The 24,492-nt window shown below is 37.6% G+C and overlaps 1 protein-coding gene across 1 annotated transcript in view; it reads left to right on the top strand.

The window, feature by feature from the left end:
- Positions 1–23,434, top strand: part of Slc5a12 (solute carrier family 5 member 12) — a 45,036-nt gene extending 21,602 nt beyond the window's left edge. The window contains exons 9-15 of the mRNA XM_028882381.2: positions 1,280–1,392; positions 6,971–7,038; positions 12,047–12,133; positions 15,857–16,023; positions 16,720–16,823; positions 20,881–21,008; positions 22,376–23,434. Coding sequence (XP_028738214.1) covers positions 1,280–1,392; positions 6,971–7,038; positions 12,047–12,133; positions 15,857–16,023; positions 16,720–16,823; positions 20,881–21,008; positions 22,376–22,528 — 820 coding nt within the window. The 3' untranslated portion in view covers positions 22,529–23,434. The remainder of the gene's footprint in view (positions 1–1,279; positions 1,393–6,970; positions 7,039–12,046; positions 12,134–15,856; positions 16,024–16,719; positions 16,824–20,880; positions 21,009–22,375) is intronic.
- The last annotated feature ends 1,058 nt before the right edge of the window (positions 23,435–24,492 follow it).

Raw genomic sequence — 24,492 nt, forward strand, 5'->3', positions numbered from 1 at the left:
ATATAGTATTGTGTGTTAGGGCTGAGGCTGGTGATTCGTTTTCTTTTGCACATTTTTTGGTACGTTGTGGGTTTTTTTAATCTCAATTATTTCTGCTTGATTTTCTGGGAAATTTCCCCTTTCAAATTATTAAAGCCCCAATATTCTTTGAGTTTTCCTTTTTTTCTACTAGTTATATTCCTTTGTCTTCTTATATAACTATGCTTTTTGAACAATGACAAATAACTGGAGTAGAAATCATTATTATACTCTTTAGAAATCATTATTATACTCTTTAGAAGGAACCATTCTTGGATGGTAATTTTGAATTTATTTTAGTTATTTATTGAACTAACTCAAAGATTCTTGCTCTATGTGAGGAATTTAAATAAGCTTTCATTGTATTTTGCAAAGAAAACACCAACTTTCTGATTCTCTGATGGGTCTATCAAGACAATTCTGTGAAGTCAGAAAGAGAGCAGTGTTGCTATCTGGTTATGGTCTTTATTCCTTTCCGGACTTCCTTCTTCTTTCTCCTTCACTGATTCTGTTCCAGCCTCTCTGGAAGTTTCAGGCTGTAGAAAGCAGTGATCACCTTCACACCTCCATGTGTATGGATGTGATTTGCCCTTTATTCTCCAAGGGCTTTCACCCACTTTTCATGAATCTCTTCCCTGTCTTTCTTAATCATTATTTTTAAAGGGACCATCTCCTATCAGTGTCACAGCACCTTATCACTGTCCTTCATAATAATTCTGCAGTTCTGGTAAATTGCAAATTGGTTACTGAACGTCTGTATTCTCAGGTAGATTGCAAGGACTATGACGTTCGATTTCAAAACTAATGTATGAATAAACAGATACACAGAGAAATATATTGCTAATTAATAGAAAATTGTACTTATTTCTGGGTTAGGATAGTCACTACTTTGCTACTTCCGCTCAAGCTTTGAGTGACACCCCCATCACATATACATACACATGCTCACACATTGGTATAATACGTGTGAAAAGTCCTTCCATTTAGTACTTTCTGTTTGTTACCATATTGTCAAGGGAAGTTAATTTGAGTTGTAATATGAAAATTTAGCTTCTTCCAGAGAGTATTTTCATAGATAAAGATCTGAAGGATGAATAAACAGGCCATGTAGTTCCCTGAATTCTAGAATGTGGACATTTTTGGTATTTGTATTTACAAAGCTGTGTGTTGTCTGCCTCTCCTGGATGATAAGGCTGACATATAACTCATCCTTTTAGTTTGGACTGTCTTCTTGTTTGTTTATTTGTTTTTCTTTCTGTAGCACAGTGGCTGCCAGCATCAATGCCTTAGCAACAGTGACCTTTGAGGATTTTGTCAAGAGCTGTTTTCCACATCTCTCCGACAAGAAGAGTACCTGGATCAGTAAAGGCTTATGTAGGTATAGCTGGTGGAAATTCCACTCCATATTATGAAATTTAAATGGTCCAAATATCAAAATCTTGCACGTGCTGTTCAGGAAGCATGAGTAGACATAAATGCATGCTGAGACACAGACATGTAGATCCTCACACTTTCAAATATCTTATCAGAAGGATACTAGGAAAGAATGATTAGCTAGTTCACTTTGCTCTGGTATTACTTTTCAGGTACCTTACGTTCTAATATCTTCAAAGTAGTGTTTCTTGATAATGCTGAGTTGATCTTACCAGACGTTTTACATGAAGAGATGCGCTGTTCAGTATGACTGACCACTTTATCTAATAATTATCCCTTGAAACCAAACTCTGATTAATGTACTCTAAGGGGATGAATGTTACTGTTTAAATAAAAAATTGTATATTATCTACTTAGTTAGAGATGTGGGCTTGTTTGTTGCTCACCCATCCATGCTGGAATGTTGTATTGATTAGCTTGATCTTATACAGATCTTACGCAATCAACTATGGCTGCTGTGAGTTCATGAGTGCAGAGGTCCTGTTATGTACAAATGACACAGTTTTGCTCCAGTTCTCCCCAACATCTGTTTCTTATAATATTTCTGCCCACTTATCCAGATATTTCCTGAGCTTGAAGGACAAATGGTGTGATATAGATGATTGACAGTTGATGGTTGTTATGTGGAGAGATTCAATTTTCTTGGTGCTATAAGAATAGGTTGATCATGCACCAATAGATGTTCTCACATACATGAGTATATGGGCAGCACTAATTGGATTCAGCTCCTTAATAAAAAGGACCTGAAGTTGGGAGGAAAGTTTGGGGAGGAGCCAGGAGTAGTTGGAAGGAGACAGTGGTGGATTAATATGGTTCAAATATACTACATATAAAAATAAAATTCTCAATGATTTTTAATTATTAAAAACTGCATATTACAATCACTGAAACATTTACCACATTGAATTACATTTTCACAGACTTTTCTGCTTTTTTACAATTTTATTTTTATTTTTATTATTATGTGTATATGTTTATGTCTGTGTAAGGGTTTGCAAGTGTAGTGCCCATAGAGATCAAGAGGGAGTCAGATCTGTTAAAACCAGACTTGCAGGCAGTTGTGAGCTACCTGATGTGGGTAATGGGAACCAAATTCATGTTTTATGCATGAGCAGTAAGTACTCTTAACCAACAAGCATCTATCTCTCCAACCCTCAAATTTGCTGCTCTTAAAGTACAAATAAGTTATGTACCTTATATGCTCAAAATAGAAAGTGCAGTAATTTAGAAAAACAATTTAGTTTTAAGTAAAATTATACCTACCTAATTATGTTTCTGGTTGTTTTCGTGTAGCAATCTACACTGTGCATTTCCTTATGTGTTCTTTGAAAACATAGGAGCTCAATGATTATATAATATATTCTCCAGTGGCTTACTTATTTCATTTATATTCTTGTTACTTTTATAGTGTATAGTTATTGTACATAGTGATGAGCTTCATAAGTACATTTTTTTTCATTTGTCATGTATTTTGAACACATTCACTGCCCATAACATCTCTGTTCTCCAGTTCCATCCATTTTCCAGTAAAGGACAAATTTCCTTCTTTGTGGCTGACCACAGCTCTGGGGTCCTCTGGGCACCTTAGCTGTTGACCTTGGGAGAAAACTCTACCCCGGACAGTTATCTGCAACAGCATTGTCACCCCAGGATCTTTACTTTGAAAAATATTTTCATTTACCACAGTTAGAGCCTTTGATGGGTGGAGTCCTCCCTTCAGGGAAGCTTTCAGATGGTCCCAGTGTTGACCCTGAGGTTTCTTTTTAAAGATGCAGATCGCATTAACAATGACAGATACTTTCTCTGCACTATCTGGCCTGCAACTTTAAATTATCTCCTTCAAACCTTTATTCTTTTCTCCATATCTTCTTTCTCTCTGGTCTCCTGTTCTTTTTCTTTTTATTGATATTGTGGATGGTATGATTTCCTCATAATAATTTCTCCCATCTAAGTACTTACCAGGCCTGATCCTGCTTAGCTACCAAGTTCAGAGTAGATATTAAATTCAGAGTGGTATGGCCACAAACCACACAACATTTCCTAAACTGTTGGATAGTAATGTGAAATTACTGTATTTTTTTGCCTGTTTTTATTCTGCAAAGACCATATACAGCTGTTCACCCAAATTTTGTCTATTCACAAAATTTAAGTTGATTTTTATGGAGATATGATTTTTGTATGTAGTAGCAGTTTCATTATCCACTTCTTTATTCTTCTCATTTTGGCTGCTTGTTTCTCTTATCTTTAACTTTTCTTTGTTCTTTTTTGTCATAGTTTTTTCCTCTGCATACTTCAAATACATGTTTCTCTCAATATTACTTTGAACACTCTTCAAATAAAAATCTCTTAGCAATAGTTATTTTTATTTTTGGTCCTATGTTTTGTTCCTTACATTTTATTATAAAAAATGTGGCAATATATCAACCTCTGATATAAATATGTGATAATCCATTAATTTCTTTGAACTGTTTCACATATCCATTCAGCTCTTTGTCAATTTAAGAATCCTTTATATCATTCAGTTATTTAAAAGTAAATTGCACATGCCATTTTATTTTCCATAATTATTTTAGGTTGTATAATGTTAACTAGAATTTAATATATGTTTCAAGGTTTTTAATATAAAACTTGCATATGATGAAATGGAAAGCTGTTACATACATATTTGTTGAGTTTTGACAAATGCATTATCCTAACTAGAGTTACTATTGCTGTGATGAAATGCCATGACAAGAAGTAAGTTGGGGAGGAAAGTTTTTATTTAGTTTACACTTCCATATCACAATCCATTATAGAAGGAAGTCAGGACAGGAAATCAAACAGGACAGGAACCTGGAGGCAGGAGCTGATGCAGTGGAGGGTGTTGCTTACTGGCTTGCTCCCCGTGTCTTGCTCAGTCTGCTTTCCTATACAACCCAGGACCATTTACCTATCCAGGTATGGCTCTGTCTAAAATGGTCATGGCCCTCCCACATTAATCAATAAATAAGAAAATACCCTATAAGTCACCTATAGCCCAATCTTATCAAGGCATTTTCTCAACTGAAGCTCCTCCCACTCTAATGGCTCTAGCTTGTGTCTAGTTGACATAAAACTAACCAACACATGCATCTACTATGAAACCCAATTGTTTAGCAAGATATGTCATCATGGTCATTACCTTAGAAAGTTTCCCCATGGCTTTTCTCATCATTTTCATCTTAGCTTCCTCCAGAGACAATCAACTACCAGATTTTGTTTTTCCAATGTAGATTTTTAACTTTTCTAGAATTTCATATAAATGGAACTTCACAGTGACCCAGATTTTATAAAGTCTGTATATGTTAAATATAGTTACAATATTTCTTTTTCCTACACTTCAGTCATGCTTAGGTGAATGTAACAAAACAAAATCATGGATTTGGGGTATCAACTGCTGTTCATTAGCATATATCCTGGGCTGCTTCAGTGTGAGATAATTAAGAATAATCTTGCAAAATCCTTTTAAGAAACATACTTGTTCTTCAGTAGATGTGCTTTGTCAACTCTTAAGGTTTCAAATTTACTTGAAATGCCTTGGTGTTGCATCTGAATTCATTTTCATATAAACTTAGTGGTGTTGGATTTTGTGTGCATGTGCGTTGTTTTAGTTGACTATGTTTTTTTCTTTGTATTCATACTTCTTTGTTTAAATGCGCCTATATAATCTCTGTAGTAATTGAGGTTGCCAGTTTTTAGGTGGTATTTTCCTGATTATTTGGTAAATTATTTCCAGAAATATTCATTATATTCATTACTCCTTGTGGCCTCATTTAAGCACAGATGGTGAGATGATAGTATACATTTTTCCTTTATTTATGCTTGTACAAGATTAGATGGATGCAATTGTATTTGCTAACTGGGTGAAGTCTGTGGATCTTTTTCACTACATGAATTAGAGATCCCAGAGGGTGAATGGGTAGTGTATTCAGTGCAATCCCCAGCTACTGGCAGATACTCATGGAAAAGCATGACTAAAGAAGTTATTTCTGTAAATGTGTTGTCTTATCATTGGATCTGATATAGTACTGACAAAATCCACAAGTACAATTCTTGAGAAATTAATTTTGGAAACACTTTGAATTCCTTTAGTGTAGTCCCTTCTCAGAATGTGAACTCTTTGGGTCAAAAATAAAGTTTTGACTTTACAACCATGATGTCTAGCGAAGTTCACAACCTATGGTGAGAATCTAGTAAAATTGAACCAAGATAATATCAGCAGCTGGGTTGGATCTTTAGTGGTCTTAGTTTCATCTCCTCTTCTGGGATTAACTAGCCTAACAAACACAACCTAGAAGAAAAAGACTTCATTTTTAGCTCACAGGTTACTGTCCATCATTACAGGGATGTCAAGGTGGCAGGAACTTGAAACAGCCAGTTAGCTCTGCAGCTAGAAGCAGAGAGAATGAGTATATGTCTGATGTGCTCAGTTTGTTTTCTCCATTTTATATAGTTTAGGATCCTCTATCCAGAGATTGGTGGTACCCACAGTGTTTGTGTGTGTGTGTGTGTGTGTGTGTGTGTGTGTGTGTGTTTGCACACGCGTGCACACACACATGCTAGCATGTGTATGTGTGGAAGGAAGAGGTTCCCACCTCAATTAATGCAAACAACATAATCCTCTATAGACATACCCAGGGGCCAACTTGATCTAGACAATCCCTCATTGAGATTCCCTTCCAAGTGATTCTAGATTTTGTCAAGTTGGCTGTTAAAACTAGCAATCATACTGGCTAAGAATACTAAAACTAAAACTGCCACTGTGTCTGTTACTATCTCTGACACTATTTTTCTCTTTCTTATTTTGTTGATGAAAATTATAGGAACACACTCAGGGTGTTTTAAAAATGGAAATGGGTAAAAACCATTATTATTTTAAAAGAAGACATCTTTAAAAGTCATTATAACAATACAATAATTTAAATGTCAAGCTTCTGTGGTACCAGAGAAGAGTGCTGCCTGAAGTTCCTTATGCTGGTGTATAAACAAATAAATCCTTATGTTGATACACAAACAAATCAATTGTTAATTGTAATAATACTATAGCATTACTAAGGTGTTATGAATAAAGCACCAAGGGGAAAACCAGACAAGCTTTCAGGTTTTTGATCCTGTGAATCAGTGTGTTAATGCGGATTCACCACATAAAAGGTGAAATTCTATCCATATCTCAAAGAGTCCAGTTGCTTCTCCTTCTGCTTATCCCTGGAGAGTGGCTGACCTGGAATTGGTGTCCACATAATGAGTTTGGAATTGCTTGGGCTCTTTCCACATTCATGTTGTTTCACATGACAGACTTTTGGAATGATATATAGAAATCTTTTGATCCTGTACTCCAGTTCATTTGCTCTGAGAAACAGTTATTGAAATCCTAGGTAGAGACTGTGCTGTCTGTGTGCATAGAAGGTTCTCCTTCTTCAGTCCTTCATTCAGGACACAGTGCTGGGTGATCAGGGATATCCTCAGGAGAACATATCATCATATGGTTTCTTTCTTTCAGGTCTCTTGTTTGGCATTATGTGTACCTCCATGGCTGTGGTTGCATCCTTCATGGGGAGTGTTGTCCAGGTAATGGAAGAAGGAAAAGCCATTTGATTTCACAGCACACTTCCCTCAGTTATCCTTTCTAAAGCCTTGTGTGATTACTCCAAGGCCCAATATTAATACCTGCGAACACCAGATCCAAACAAACCATACATGAAAATTTCAACCAAAATTACTTTCTGGAGGGTAAAGTCGTAATAGGATGGCTTGCAGTGGGTTTATCTTCTCAGTTCGTAGAACATGTGTTCTCCCATTCCCTCTCTCTTAAGAGCCTTTGTTTTCTCTTTTTCATTGTGATCAGTAGTTACTAAAAAAAGAAAAAAATTCATCCTGTCCAATTTAATGATACTGTGAGTAATTGAATTTATTTTTGAGAGATTTTTGCATTTTAATCATTTTTAATTAAGGTGTTGCAGGCGCCAGAGAAGGCCAGGACACCCCCAGTGACTGATGGATAGAAATGGTACCTAAAGTGAGTGAGTTAAGATAGCTGGATTCATCATCCCTCTGTCCTTGTTTAGCTGAGAATTTGGCTCAACTGACCTGATTGGGTTAAAGAGTGTACCACACAGTTCACACAGCATAGATGCTGACAGGCTACCAAAGGAACCCCCTATCTTGTCTTTCAGGTGGGATGAGCAGCTCTAAGGCAGTGGTTCTCAACCTGTGGGGTGCGACTCCTTTGGCAAGCCTCTGTCTCCAAAAATATTTACATTATAATTCATAATCTTAGCAAAATACAATTATGAAGTAGCACCAAAAATAATTTTATAGTCGGGGGTCACCACAGCATGAGGAACTGTATTAAGGGGTCACAGCATTAGGAAGATGGAAAACCACTGGTCTATGATGATCCACTAATTTCTTTTGCCACATTTGAGCAAATAAAGGCAGATGTAATTCTATTATTTTCACTATAAATCAGCTTAGCTATGCTGAATTTAGTAAATCAATATTCAGATTCTGATTTTACATATGGAAGCAGACAAAAACTAAAGTTTCAGAAATCTGAATGATAGAACCAGGTTTAATTTCTTGTTCACAAAACCACAGTATACTTAGGGCATGTATTTGTGGGTGATACTAGTGGCCACAGCTTTCAGCTCCATAAAAGCTAAATAAATTTTTCTTCAATGATTGTTTTTGGTTTGGTGTTTGTTTATTTGTTTGGTTTTAAAGTTTTATGTATTGTTTTAGTGTAGGAATTTACAAAGTATGTCTTGAAAAGTTTCAACCTGTGAATGCTCCAAGGGAGACAATTTCCACAGTCAGGTCCCATGTGAAAAATGATACGCATATGATGTTCCCTTCCCTAAGATCAAGCACATAGGGTACTGAAGGCTGTGGGAAGTCTAATGATAAGTAAAGCTGTTTCACTTGAAATAGTATGATGCTGGAGGATGCAGGGAGGGATCAGATGAGACTAGAAAGGCTCGTCCCCTGATGAGGGCCTTGGAGAGCTTCCTGGGGGCACCCTTGCTTTGTAGTTCTTTGCTCTCTGGTTTTGAATCTACTGCTCATTTCTTATGTCCCACATTCTGACATTCACTAATGTCATGTGTGAACTAAGTAAATATGTAAAATTTCAGCCAGGTTACTTATAGAAGAGGAAGGTATTAAACTAAGAAGTAATGATGAGATTAATTATGATTAAAATTCAAAGGCCTCTAAGATCCCTGAGAGTAAAAATACTGCAAGACGGCTTTTTACACAGTATGCTGTTGGCCACAGAACTACCTGGAATTCTGCTAAGGGATGGAACAGTTTGAAGACATGTTTTTATCTCAACTCAAGCAGGTCTTTCCAGATCTTACAGCACTCTAGCATTTGGAAGCCATGGCACAGAAATCAAAGCTCCCTAGCAGGGCACAGCACAGACAGATAACAGTGAGAATAGTGGGCAGTTCAGGGCCACTCCTAATACACATCACCATGCTTAAACACTTTTCTGAGTTTTCTTTTGGAGTCTACATTACATTTTCACCAGAAAAAAGTCCAGGAGGTGGGTATGATGAGATGCCCTTCTGACATTTTAAACAAGCTAAGGCCTAGCATAGCTAAATGCCATTCACAAGCCCTGTCAGCAGCTCCAGGGCTGAAGCACAAAATCCTGGACACTGTCCTCCAGTTGTAGGACAAGCTCAGATGGGTTCTGGGCATTGAAGTAGAACCTAGGTTAGACTAGCTTTGAGTTTGCTTCTGATTACACATACTGAAGGACAACAAAAAGAATGTAAAAATGGAAGTCCGTTGCCTTTGTAGACTACAGATACACAAGAGAACATTTGAATGTATATGTGTTTAAAAATAGAGACTCTTGGATTGATTTTCTGTTGCTTTTTGCTCCGAGGCATAAGACATTGCAAGTTGGTCTTTATAAGCCACCCCCACTCAAAGGGAGATAAATGTCTTCAGATTTTATTGACTCTTCTCTTGATAGCTAGTAATAACCTTCAAATTTCAGCTGCCACAACATTGTTGAATTAATTCTACCACCAGCAAAGAAATGCCACAAATATTAAATGACTGGACTCAGGGGAAAAGAAACTTAATTGTACATGCCCCTGTCTTATTCAAGGTAAAAATAGGGATTAAAGTGTCTGAAAATGAATCTGGAAAAGCAATCTGTTTTAGTTAGGGTTTTATTTCTGTGGAGAGAAACCATGGCCCACTGCAATTCTTACAGAGGGAAACATTTAATTGGGGCTGATTTATTGTTTAGAGGTTTAGTCCGTTATCGACATGGCAGGAAGCATGGTAGCTTACAGGCAAATGTGATGCTGGAGAAGGAGCTGGGAGTTCTAAATATGGATTCATAGGCATCAGGAAAAGTGAGTGCCACTCTGAGTATAGGTTGAGCTTCTGAGACCTTAAACCCCACCCCTAGTGACACACCTCCTCCAAAAAAGCCATGCCTACACCAACAAGGCCACGCCTCCTAATAGTGCTATTCCCTATGGACCTATGAAGGCCATTTTTATTCAAACCACCACAAAATTATTTTGCAGCTCATATTTCTGGGAAAAGCACTTATATTGCATAGCAAGAGGAGAGTGAAAGTTGAATGATAACAAGTTAATAACAGAAAGTTCATCAAATCTTGGAGATATATAACAGGGTATAGTAAGAATTCAAACAGTCTAATTGTTAAAGATAGATTCTTTCAAAACCATTTTCTCCTTTAAGTAAAACCCTGAAGGCATTATGATGATTTGCATTCTTAATTTTTTTGTTTTTTTTTAATTTAATTTTATTTTATTTTACAATATAATTTAGTTCTACATATCAGCCACAGATTCCCTTGTTCTCCCCACTCCTGCCCCCTCCCCTTCCCCCAGCCCACCCTCCATTCCCTTCTCCTCAAAGGTGTAAAGTGCAGGCACAGTCTCTCACATATTTTTTTCAACTGTTACCTTCCTTTTTTTTTTTCCTTTTATTTTATTTTACAATATCATTCAGTTGTACATATCAGCCACGGATTCCCTTGTTCTCCCTCCTCCTGCCTCCCTCCCCTTCCCCAGCCCACCCCCCATTCCTACCTCCTCCAGGGCAAAGCCTCCACCAACTGAGATCATCAACCTGGTAGACTCAGTCCAGGCAGGTCCAGTCCCCTCCTCCCAGACTGAGCCAAGCATCCCTGCATAAGCCCCAGGTTTCAGACAGCCAACTCATGCACTGAGCACAGGACCAGGTCCCCTGCCTGGATGCCTCCCAAACAGATCAAGCCAATCAACTTTCTCACCCGTGTCGGGGGTGGGGTGGGGTGGGGAGACTGACCCTTAATATTTTTTTAAAAGACTGCTTTTAGGAAAGAAAATGTAAAATTTTAAAGCCAGACAAATCTGAACTTTCTAAATGAAAATAGACTTGAATGTGTTTCTATTAGCTCCAAGTTTCCTTTCTAAAAATTTTGGTTACTGTTATTGAACTGGGTGAGTGTGAGGATTAAAGGAGGCATTGTCTGGAGTACACAGACAGATCTCCTTGACTGACTGACATATGAATGGCACCTAACATACAAACTTTTGCAAGTTCTTGGGGGCATTCTAAAGCTTGGCCCTGATATAAAATCCCCATGGTCCTTTTACAGATATAAAAAGTGCTGCGGAGAAAGTAGCTTGACATGTGTTGTTTGTGCACATGTGTGTGTATACTCTATGCCCAATTCAGTGAATTGCATCCTGGCTCTCAGAAGGAACTACTCTTCATGCTGAAAGCACACTTTTTCAGTCTTTCCAAACTGCTATTTTTGTCTTACATTTCTCATACACTTACATGTATGAACCTATAGAGACTGCAGAAAATCTGTCTTTACTTACGTTTATAGTATAGGTGTTACATGAACTCTAAGCCAGTTCATTTGGGTCACTTAAAAACGAGAGATATTAAAATGCTTTACTCAAAATTTCTTATTATTCAAAAGAGATGGAGCCATGAATGTAAAGAGAAATAAAAGGGAAGGGGCCTCTTCACAGTGTTCCAAATACTGAAGAACTTTTCAGTATCTCAGAAGTGGCATGGGTGGGGTGGCAAGGGCTAAGATCCAGATAAATGTTATTATAGAAATGACAGAAAATTTCAAACCAAGTTCAATCAACTAATGAACCATGTAGGATCTGAAAAATAAGTTATAGAGCTGTATTGATTTAGTAAATTTCTTAACCAACCAACAAACAAAATAAGTTCTATGGTGCTGGGAATTAGACCCAGGGCCTTTTACATGCTAAGAAAGTGACAAGAAAAAAGTCCTTTTGCTATATAACAAGTTAAAATGGTTTCAACCAATACAATTTACCTGAATTGATGTTTTCTAAACCTATGCACAGACATGTACACATTTAGTCGTATATGTGTATTTGTATAGTTGTATGAGTATGCATGTGTATGTATATATGTATTTCTTATAAAGAAAATACGTGATTAATAAATGGGACTCAAGTTCACCTAAGGTTCAAGGAAGCAATGGTGGTGTCATGATAAGCTACAGAGGCAGTGGAATTGTAGGGCTCATCTGGTCTTCTTTTTCCTACAGGCTGCCCTCAGCATCCTTGGCATGTGTGGGGGACCGATGCTAGGTTTATTCTCTCTAGGTATCCTGTTTCCTTTTGTGAACTGGAAGGTAAGGATTCTGTACACCTCTTTATAAGCCCAGTTCAAATAAGGCTCTTTGTAGCCAGAAGTTTTCTCTGGTCATGCGGAATCTCTTCCACCTACATCCTGCAGCTGCTTGGTCCTAAATAAAAACACAGAGGCTTATATTATTTTTAAACTATGGCAATGGTAGTTTTCCTGCTAGTTAGCTCTTACATCTTAAGTTAACCTATTTCTATAAATTTGTACCTTGCCACATGGCTTGTGGCTTATAGGTAATTTACATCTTGCTTCTCCTGGAGGTGCTAGCAGCATCTACCTTACCTCTCCTTTCTCTTCCTGTCTATCTGTTTGGATTTCCAACCTGCCTCTAAGCTGCCTTGCCATAGGCCAAATGGCTTTATTTATCAACCAGTCAGAGCAACACATATTCACAGCATACAGAAAGACATCCACAGCAGCTCTTTTCATTTTCTATCTCCTTTTCCTTCTGCTTGGGAAAGGTGTTTATTTTTTCCAGAATATAAATCTAAAGAATTCATGTTACCTGTATTTCTCTTTCACAAACATTTACATATACACAAGCATAGAATTAAATGGGACCTGGGCCCTCCTATATAAGACTATATTGAAAACTGTTTAGAAGTAAAAGGCAAATAAGGAAAGAGGCAACCTTGAATGGTCATATGCTGAATGATTAATACACGGAAAGGACAGGCCAGAGATATTGTTACATCTGATACTTCTTTTGCTAATAGTGTGTCTTCAGATAAACATAGGTAGACTGTATGCAAGGTATAGATCAGATGACAATTTGTTAAGAAAAGTAACATAATATTATTTAAAATTATTTAGAACATAATTTTCTCAACCTAGTACAAGGGTCACTATAATTGTTCTCTACACACTTATACACACAGTTGTAGAGACTCCAGAAAGTCTGCCTGCATTTATAAATGTATAAATCCCGAGTTTGGTGTCCCAGCTACTTAAATGTACACAGCTATACAGTTTTTGTTGATATTATTTTAGATAGCTCTTGTAGGATTAGGCAGTATCTTAGTTAGAGTTTCTATTGCTGTGAAGAGACAACATGACCACAGCAACTCTTATAAAGAAAAACATTTAATTGGGGCTAGCTTACAGTTTCAGAGCTTTAGTCCATTATCCTTGTGGTGGATAACACAGTTACATGTAGACAGAGATGGTGCTGGAGAGGTAACTGAGAGTTCTACATCTGGATTCACAGGCAGCAGGAAGTGACAGCCACACATAGCATGGCTTGAGCATCTGAGACCTCAAGGCCCCCAATGACCACTTCCTCTAACAAGGCTATGCCTAATTCAACAAGGCAACACCTCCCAGTAGTGCCAGGTTCTATGCTCTTATGGGGTTATTTTCACTCAACTATTACAGGAAGTAGCTTAGATATATAGTGAACATTCAGGCATTTGCAAAAATTATCCTGCAGTCTTATTAGGAGAACACTGTCAAAATCACTTCTGTGGTATTTGGGTTTATTAAAATATTTATGCCATTCAGTTATAATTTGAGGTAGCACCTAGTCATTAAAACCAGTCAAAAGACTGTATCTATGCCATAGCTATGTAAGTTCTTAGTAGAATACATACTTCATGGACAATAATAATAGACATGCCAATGTGGACAGGGGAAAGACCACAACGCTTCAACTAGTGAGAGTGGGAGAAATAGCCATTTCCAGAAAAGGGCACACTAATTTGTAGCTAGAGTTTTCCTGCCTTGCCCACAGTTAGGACAAATCTCTGTCACTCGCCAGTCCCACAGCCACTCAGACCCAACCAAGTAAACACAGAAACTTATATTGCATACAAACATACAAACTGTATGGCCGTGGCAGGCTTCTTGCTAACTGTTCTTATAGCTTAAATTAATCCATTTCCATAAATCTATACCTTGCCACGTGGCTTGTGGCTTACTGGTGTTTTCACATGCGGCTTGTCGTGGCGGTGGCTGACAGTGTTTCTCTGCCTCAGCCTTCTGTTTCCCAGAACTCTCCTCTCTCCTTGTCCCACCTACTTCCTGCCTGGCCACTGGCCAATCAGTGTTTTATTTATTGACCAATCAGAGCAATTTGCCATACAGACCATCCCACAGCACTAATTTGTTGTACAATACCAAATAGTCAGCCCTGAAAACATATACATATAAGTAACATTATACATATTGAGAAAGATACACACACACACACACACACACACACACACACACACACACACACACATGAACATGAAACAACAATTAGTATTAGTAAAAAAGATGCAATGAATTTGAAAGAGATCAAGGAGGGGGATTTGGAGGGTTCAGAGGAAAGGGAAGGTAGAATGATGTAATTATATTAATCTCAAAAAATAAAATAAGTAATGAAAAAGAGATAATCTATGTTAGTAGGCTTTAGTACTTCTGATTATTCAGGAAAAAGACTTAATTCTAGATAGAGGATAGCAAATATTATAAATCTGTGCCATATCTTCCCTTGTTCATGCATCTCAACTACTCTATCATTAATCCTTTTCCTAGGGACTATAAGAACAGCTTCAGATTCTGCCTCAACATGGCTGTCTAGGCAGCTACCTAGTTTGACCCTCCTTCTGTCTTTTACAGTCAAATTGTGGTCAGGAATTTTTGACTTAGAACAAATATAGCTGGCCTCCTGTTTGAGGGTGTGACCTGCAATCTAAAAATGTATGGACATTTATAAGTAGACGGAAGAAATTAAAAATAATTATATTTCAAGGTACATTAATACTGAATTTCAATGTCCATCAACAAAACCTCACTGAAACATGACCAGCCTCTTTTATTTGGTATTGTCCATAATTCTCTTGTGGTGCAATGGCAGAGATTAATAGCTGTGGCAGATACTTCATAAATCACAAAGCCTAATACATGTACCTGGCTATTTGCAGAAGTTCACAGAATGCTTGCATGTGCCAAAGCACAAATATTCATTTGTATATATTGTTTTAATTTTACCAAACAATAATGGAGGAAGATTCTGGGCCCTTACAAAGGACTCATTTGTGCATAATAGGAACTTCAACAATCTGCTTTCTTTTGCAAAGTTTCAATTCTATAGTGGTGAGCAAAAACATCCACTGTGATTCTCCACTAACCCAAGTCTTTGTGAGAATTGTTCTATTTGCTTACAGGAGAAATTATTCATCAATTCCAACCGTTTATTAAGAAACATGGTCTTTATATGCAGGCATAATAAAAATACACTTACTTGAGTTTAGAATCAACCAATTAACCAAACAAGCAAACCAAACTTAAGCATCAGGAAACTCTTTTAACTTGTGGAAAGAAATAGCAGCCAGACTTTTGGTATAGCATCTGTCAATAAAAAATGACTACATGTTATAAAGATTTCCATGGCTCTGAAACTCTTATTGAACATTGAGGTTTCACCATCTTTTCAAGTAAAAAGGGGGAACAAATAAGAGACAGAAAAAAATTTATTCAAGGTACAACTTACTCTTACTTAAAAATTGCTTCATGGGGCTGAAGGTTATGACTCAGTGGTAGAGAACTGGCCTCACATGCATAAGACCCTAGAATCCATACCTAGTACCAAAAATAAGTGAATGAATAAGTAAGTAAATAAGTAAGTGTATCTAGACTCTCTACAATACATTACACCTTATATCAATATTTTTGCAAACAAGAAAAGCCTTGTCTAATTTCTTATTATCTTCTATTTTTCTCCAAGGGTGCTCTAGGAGGCCTCCTTACTGGAATCACGTTGTCATTTTGGGTTGCCATCGGGGCTTTCATTTACCCTGCACCAGACTCTAAGACATTACCTTTACCTCTATCAACAGAACAGTGTGTACAATTAAATATAACAGCAACAGTAGGACCGCAGCTTTCCAACAGGTATGTTGACTTTAAAAATTGTACTAATTTCCAAAGTAGGTCAGCAAATAAGAGGAGAAACCTCTCTCATCGGTAATTTGATGAGCTAGTTCTTGCTTATCTGCATGTGTTTAGCAATGAATGGTACTGTGCAAGGCTACACAGAGTTCTGCAGATGGCTATTCTCTTCATTCAGGCAAACAAGAGTGAAAATAGTATACTGGAGGACTAAAGAACAGATAGGGGTCATGATCTTAGTGCAAGGTATCTGAAGGCTGCATTCTTTCTTTGTAGTCTATAAAACTTGAATAGGACTGAGAAGTCCCTTTGGAGATTTTCTGTCAGTTTATACACACAGACAAGTCACAATTTTTCCAGTATCTCTGGAATTAATGAAAAATTGAGTAGTAAATAACTTAAAAGGAGTGGAAGACACTACCCTCATTGAGAAATTCTCTCTCTCTGTCTCTGTCTCTGTCTCTCTCTCTCTCTCCATATATACACACATATTTATTTGTATTTGTAAATCAGTAATGATATGGATTGTGTATAGTTATGCAAAGCAACACTAGCTCCTGATTGTTTTTCATTAAAGAATTAAATATTAAGATTTGGGGTTTTAAGATATGCCAGAACCTAAAGTGAACAGGGAAGAGATCATATTCTTATTTTTGAATGATGAACAGAATTGATGACATGTGCTGTTTTTCTCCACAGACCTGCACTAGCAGACACATGGTACTCTCTCTCCTACCTTTACTATAGTGCCTTGGGCTTCCTGGGATGCATAGCTGCTGGAATAATCATCAGCTTCTTGACAGGTGGGATATCTGGGTCCTCTCTTTGCACTTGAAGACTACCTGGCAGCCTCACCAATTTGCTTCTGAGTCCTCTTCTCAAAGAGATATACGTTCTTTCTTCCAGCTTTTGGGAAACATGGAGTATATTACAATTATCTGTAGTCCAACAACTCTGCAGAAGCACATGAAAATTCTTTCTCTCTCTAGCTATATATTGATAACATTGACCAACATTTCCTCATCTCTGCCTCATCTAGCCTCTGGCAGCCAATGATCCACTCTTACTTTCTATGAACTCAACATCTCTAGATTTATTTATTTATTTATAGAACGTTTTTTTAAATTTTTCATTTTATAATTTAATTTAATTTTACTTATCAGCAATGGATTCCCCTGTCCTCCCTCCTCCTGCCCCCTTCTCTCGCCCTCCCCCCAGCCAACACCCCCATTCCCATCTCCTCCAAGGCAAGGACTCCCCCTGGGGATTCATAACACAAAGAAATCATAAATATTAAAAGAGATGGAAAAATTTGAATGATTTATGTGCTAATATTTATAAAATTAAAAGTTACAGTATATGTAAGTATATTTAAACTTGATTCTTAAGCCTTCAGTCATGAAAAATATTTTGATTATGTTTTTTTGTATGCCATTTGGACAAAATATGGCAAAATCATCTTTATGATATTCAATTTGATAAAATATAGTAAATGTATAATCTTATAAAATCATAACCTAAATAAATATAATAGACATTAAAAAAGAGAGATACATACTGCCTCTAAGTTTCTAAGTTGATCTGTGTGTGTGTGTCTGTCTGTCTGTCTCTGTGTGTTTAACAATCAGAAAATAAATAAGATATTTTGAAACATGATTCTATCATCATACATGGGTATTAGAAATTCTTTGTAACATCACTCATGAAGGAAGACTAAATACTAAGTGTTTCTGACCTGACTCCCAAAATAATCTATGGAGGACTTTGGGGGTCCAACCCCTCTATAGCCCCCTCCCAGAGTCCGGGAAGAATCTACAACCAACTGATAATTAATCTTTGATGAAAAAAATGAATCTATATACACAAAACTCCTTAGTCCATATACTTTATTATTTTGTGTGGGTTCTCTCTCTACAAGCTGATACTCTGCTCTCATTTTTAGCTCCTTTCTTGTCCAATTTCTCCCTACATTTATCTCTTGTCCCCTCTAAGTTCTATCTTAATTCCCTCTTTTAGTTCTGCCCTTCTAAGTTCTCATCTATCTAGTTCTTTCCCATATCAGCTTCTCTCCCATCTCCTTCTCTCTTATCTTGTTCTTCCTCATCTTGTTCTTCCCCATCTGGCTCTTCCTCATCTTCCATCTTGTTCCTCTAGTATTCTCTTCTAGCTCTTCAATCTAGTTCTTCCCCATCTCAGTTTGTTTCTCTCAAGTTTTTACCCATTTACTTCTTCCATTCTCTTTTCTCTTCTCCATTCTCCAGTGCTCTGGAAGTCCTGGTATATATACACTTACAAGCAGTAATCACTTGGCAGTGCAAAGCCAGGCTTCCAGGGTCAGATGGAGGGGTGATAAGAATCACATAGAGAGGCAATAACCATTAATTATCATTTTCAGCCCCAAAAGGGAAGTAACCAATGGGGAAATGAATTAACTAAAGGCTAAATCCGAGTAATATCTAAGAAGAGGTATCTTATGTGCTCAACTATAGTCTTAAATGTGATTAGTAGAAAATGTTAAGAATTTGTAAGTTGCTAGGTCAATGGGAGAAAATAAAACTGTCTTCTTTTTTCTTGTGGCTCCTATCTGTCCAAGCTATCTGCCATTTATTCGCTAGGCAACCTGTGTACAGGTAGATGCCTCTGGTGATAGGTAAAGGGAGATCTGGAACTGGAGGTTAGAACTGGAGGAAAGAAGGAAGTTAAGCTTAATTGGCACATCCGTCAGGCCTTCTCAAACAGGTAGCCTGGATGCTTAAGTCTGTTCTTAGAGAGTACAGAGGTGTCTCTGATAAGGTACTTTCCTCTATCTGGGGATAAACCTGGCCAGATGCTGCCAATGATGATATTTACAGGGAGACTTGAACTGGGCTTCTGGCTAAGCATAGCTGTCAGCTTAGAAAGTTATCTAAATATTCCTAGAAATGGTTAGGTAAGGAGTTAAAGGTCTATAAAGTTAGTAAGGCTGTAAGAAAGGTGGGTCCTAGCTAAATTGTGTAAAGCTATTACTTAACGTCCACCTGACTTAGGTAGTGTCTCCTTGTGGAATTTACCTTAAATCAGGAGACTTGTTATTACTGTTAGTCCTTAAGAATGGCTAAGGGAGATATCTGATTCCAGAGAAAGCCTTTCCAGAGGCTGTTCTCCAAATACCTGGAATGTGTATGTCCAGAGAGTGATCAGTCCACACTGTTAGCCCTTCTTAGGAAAAAGTCAATTGGGAAAGACTATGAAGGCACACATGATTTTCATAACAGAATACAGCTGATATATCACAAGCCAAATAACACCAAAAGCTCCTTGGAATTTGGCTTCCTCTGGAGGAATTCCCTGATCCCTCCAGGTAGTGACTTTGCCATAACTAGCTGAGTTCTTATGATATATTCCTGTGGCCCGCAGCAATAATCCTATCTTGTATTTGGATATTCAGGGTTTCACTGCAGGACTTTGAAGCTTGTGCACTGTGCATGGTGACCACAATGGGGGAAAGTAGAGGATGGATCATAACTCATGACACAAAATTGATTTTGTTCAGAGGAAGGCAAACCAAAGTTTCAATAAAAGTAGTGATAGTCAGGGCTGGAGAGATGGATCAAGTTAATAGAAAATGTTGTTCTTCCAGAGGACCCAAGTTCAATTCCCAGCACCCACAGTACAGCTCACAACTGTCTATAACTTCAGTTCCAGGGGATCTGATGCTTTTTTTCTGGCCTCTGTGGGAATGTAGACACATGATATGCAGACAAATATTTATGGGTTGGTTTTAAATGAAATCCTTTGATGCAGAACATCACTGACATTCTTCATTACAGTTGTCTGAGGTTTTGCACATCATCTTCAACCTCTCTCTCTCTCTCTCTCTCTCTCTCTCTCTCTTTCTCTCTCTTTCTCTCTCTCCTCTCACTGTCATTAAGACAAAGCTACTACCAGTCTTAAGATCACAAATGGCCACTTTCTTGTTGCATTATTTAATAATTAATATAAAGTTCATTATCAACAATGCATCAGTCAAATGTACCTACTCTGTAGAAGGCACTAATTGACAAATATCAACTTAATTGCAATTCTATTAAGTAAAACACCTTTGACAGACTGACATAATACTGTGGAACATGGTTTTTGGACAGGCACGACATTTTAGTCAGACATATAACATCAGGTTCACAGCTCATAGGAGGAATCTGATCAATGTATGTAACTCTTACTCCAATGCTTCCTCCAGGGACCTCTGGATGGATTGACACTCATACTCACCAGCACTTTGTGGGATAGGGTATCTACACTAGTCTTCCTAGCCAGAAAATTTGAAAAGATTCTGGGAAGATGACTTCATCATCCTTTAAGTCTCAGTATAAATGTCAGTCTGACTTGTTCCTCAGTAGGATTTAAAGTGACCGAACTGGTATGTTTTGAGGATCAGAAATGAAGTGTGACTGGCTGGCAGAACTTTAAAGAATTGTCTAAGATGCTGATGCTGTAATGAAAGAAAAAGAAACAGTAAAAACGATCTTTCTAATTTTAAAAATACTAACCTAGATGATCCTGAAAATGTATAATTTAGTTAAAAATTGAGGAAGAAAAAATGTACTTCCTATTATTTCATTTGGCCTGAAAATTTACTACTAGAGTAATATTTTCAAATGAGTATGTTATTACCATTTGACTTTCTTGACCTGACAACTTGTGAATTTATAACTGCTAGCTTGTACCCTTTCCACAGTCTACCACTTTCTATAGATTCACCTCTGAAGCCTGTTTTCAATTTTTGTTAAGCAATAACCCATTCTCAAGTTGATAGGCTTGTACTGAAATGGAAGGCCTGGAAGGTTGAAGCCATTTAATCCATCTTCCTTTTCTTAATAGGCAAACAAAGTGGCAAAGATATCGACCCACTTTTAATAAGACCAGTTTGCAATTTATTTTGCTTTTGGTCTAAGAAATACAAAACTCTCTGCTGGTGTGGAGTTCAGCATGACCAGGAAACAGAGCAGGTGAGTGGATGCCTGAACTTCTTCAAACGGGCATTGGCTTAGAGGGAAGAGTGCCCTTCTTCCACTCCACTACCAGGAGTTCCCTTCTACCTCTGGGAGTGCCCTCCCTCCCCCTTGCAACAACTGTGAGGGAAAGGACTGTAAGGATGGAGGACGGTAAATATCAACAGCTTTCAAAATTATAGATTTTGATCCCAAGAGTCCCTGGAGCTGATAGTCTTTTAAGTGTGTGTGTTGATAGGTAAATGTGCCTCATGGCTGGGATGTAGACATTGCAAGTGATCAGTTTCCAAAGACTTTTAACCCCTGAGAGATGAGTTCCAGGAAAAATATAAAAATAAGTCTTAGAAAAAGAATAAAGTACAAAACACAGTGAAATGTGATAGATGAGATGACAAGTTTGAGAGTCAGACAGCCTTGGGTCTGTCCCTGGTTCAAAGTCTCATTTTTCCTTTTGTTTAGCCTTTACTATTTGAGAACTAAAGAAGGACATTATACATAATGACATAGACACAACTTTTTAATTCTCTAGGATATTAGCTATTTTTGCCTATTATCTCTTACTAAAATTCCTGACAGAACACCTTAAAGGAGAATTTTTAGGTTTTTGTTGTTGTTTGTTTTGTTTTGTTTTGTTTTTGGCTCACAATCTTAAAGGGTTCATCTATGATTGCTTAGTTCTATGCATTTGGACAGATTAGGAAGTTAACGGGAACATCGGAAGGAAAAGGCTGTTCACCTCTCAGTGGGGATGAAATAGAAGGGAAGGGAATACAGGCAGGTGTCAGAGAAAGATATCACACAAAATAAAATCCTCCAGTGACCTAATTTCTTTCATCTGGGCCCCAATTCCTAAAAAGTCACAATCTCCCCCACAGCACCCCTAGCTGAAGTGAAATTGAGAAACAATTCATATTCAAACCATAACAACTATAAATATTAAATATTGGTGAGAAATTACAGTCAAAGAAGCAGCAAAATACAACCAACTTCCTTAGACTCTATATCCCCCAGAAGTAACATCTATGATAGACCAATAGAGACATTTAAGAGTTGCATTCTCATCAGTCAAGACCCACCATGATCAGCTTGAGCTGGAAGTAAATTGGTGCTGACTGACAATGGAGCAAGCTGAGGAACTGCAGAAGAGCTAGGCATTACTGAACCTCTGCAGGAGGGAGGCAGGGTATGCTTTTGTATGTTTTGAGCAGTGGAAGGATTGTGAAAGATGTTGAAGGAAAGTAGAAATGAATGCAAAACTATCTTGGTCATCCTTCATAAATGTGCAGAAGTTCCACAATATCTCTTGAGTTGGTTTTAAACCTGTCATGACTGGCTTTTAATATGTGTCTTTCTACATTCCTCAGGATTACCTTGACAGTGGCAGTGCCTGGAAACAGGGGGTTGAATCTGCCCTACAGAATGGACTCAAACAAGAAAGTCTGGCCCAGATTCCAGGCTACAACCCCACGGACAAAAGCTACAGCAACAGTGTTCAGGAGAAGACCACTCATTTCTAGAACAATACATGCAACTGAAAATATATTCATACACACACACACACACACACACACACCACACACACACACACACACACACACACACACACACACGTACACTATGCTACTTTTTCCTGTCATAGAATTGTGTACAGATTCTTTTCAGAAAACAAAGATGCCTAATACCTATTTATACTTATTTATAGAGATGATAAGACTGTTTCTCAGGATATTCTTTGGAAAGTCCCAAATTCATTTGAGAAAAATCAGCCAAGGCCCCAAGTGCCTGATGCTACATAACTAAGTCAGGACTGAGTTTAATTGTAACGCAGGGAGTCAAACTCTTTTTTCTTCTTGTCAGGTTAAATCTCAGAGTTTGTTGTTTATTTGCAGGTTTATGTTTGGTTTTGGTGCTGAGAATTAAGCATAGGACCTTGTTCCTATAAAATATCTGCCTGACTTCTGACCCTAGTCCACATTTCAAAGTTTTAACAATCAAACTATTGTGGTGGAGGTGGAGACAACATAAAGGGGAATCTGAGTATTCAGTGCTTCTCTGACATGACCAATAAAACAGGACTGACGTCATCTCCCATATCATGTCTCACATGTATGTAGCAAGTAGACATATCCATGCCTTCCATGTGGCCACAGCTAGCACACTTAACTTCCATTGGTATCCTCACATTGCCTCCTTTATGTATTCCTTTAGTGATTCTGCTGCTAAAGCTGTCATGATTAAACTTTAAGAGTAATTGTACTAAGTACAGGAAGAGAAGAAAAAATCAGTCTTTCCAGTGGGGTAATTACATCTAAATCAATGTTAGCTTTTCCCTGTTGAGGAAGTGTTTTATCTTTATCACTTTAAAATGATAAATTTGGACTTATAGTTAGGAGAACTTGTTGCTCTTTTTTTTTTTTTTTGGTTTTCCAAGACAACTCTGTGTAGCTTTGCACCTTTCCTGGAACTCACTTGGTAGCCCAGGCTGGCCTCGAACTCACAGAGATCCTCCTGGCTCTGCCTCCTGAGTGCTGGGATTAAAGGCGTGCGCCACCACCGCCCGGGTAACTTGTTGCTCTTCCAGAGGACCTGTATTCAATTCCTAGCACTCAAGTTGAGTAGCTTATGGCTGCCTATAAATCCAGCATCAGAGAATCTAGTGCCTTTCTGTGATTCCTATTGGCATCCACTTTCATGTGCACATAGCCACACACAGACACATACTCCTACACATAGTAAAGAATTCAAATTTTTTAAATGAAAAAACTCTGTGCTCACCCAAAAGTTGAAAGTCTACTCTCCAAAGCTGAAAAAAGGGGAAGTGACGCTTTACAGAAAGCTGTGACATCAGCCAGCATATTGTAAATGAACCTTTCCAGGAGCTTGCTATTCAGAGCAGAGATCATTAACTGTGGAGGCTTACTCACTATCCACAGAATTCATTCATGCCACATGTGCAAGCTTAAGTCACTCCATCAGATGTAAGTACTATACCATTTTAATTCTAGAGAATAACTTCAAAGTTCTGGAGCAGAGGCTATTACAAAGTAAAAGGTGATTTGAGAAATGAGAGGGCAGTGAAACTCAGTTGGAAATAGAAAATAAATTCTTAAAAGGTAAATGAAAAGAAAAACCAATGTCTGGGAATTAGATTATACCAACAATAGCAGTAAATGTATCTACAGGCTGTTTACATGCCTATATATATATGCTCATAGTAACACATAAGTGATTGATTTGGAAGCCATTTTAAAGCTGTAAATTTTCTCGTGGAACTTTCCAAAAGCAAAATATCTCAATTTTTTTTTCATTTTACTAAAAGTTACTCCAAGGCTACCTCACTAAATCAACACTTGGAGTTAGATCTAAAATACATTTGTTCTTTTTTTCAGTCTATAATTTTCTTAAAGTATTATCAAAATCACACAAATAAAATGACATACAACCATCTTATTATAGAAATGGCTTAGTCTCCTCTTGTATA

This window comes from Peromyscus leucopus, chromosome 4 (genome assembly GCF_004664715.2).
Source record: "Peromyscus leucopus breed LL Stock chromosome 4, UCI_PerLeu_2.1, whole genome shotgun sequence".
Taxonomy (NCBI): Eukaryota; Metazoa; Chordata; class Mammalia; order Rodentia; family Cricetidae; genus Peromyscus; species Peromyscus leucopus.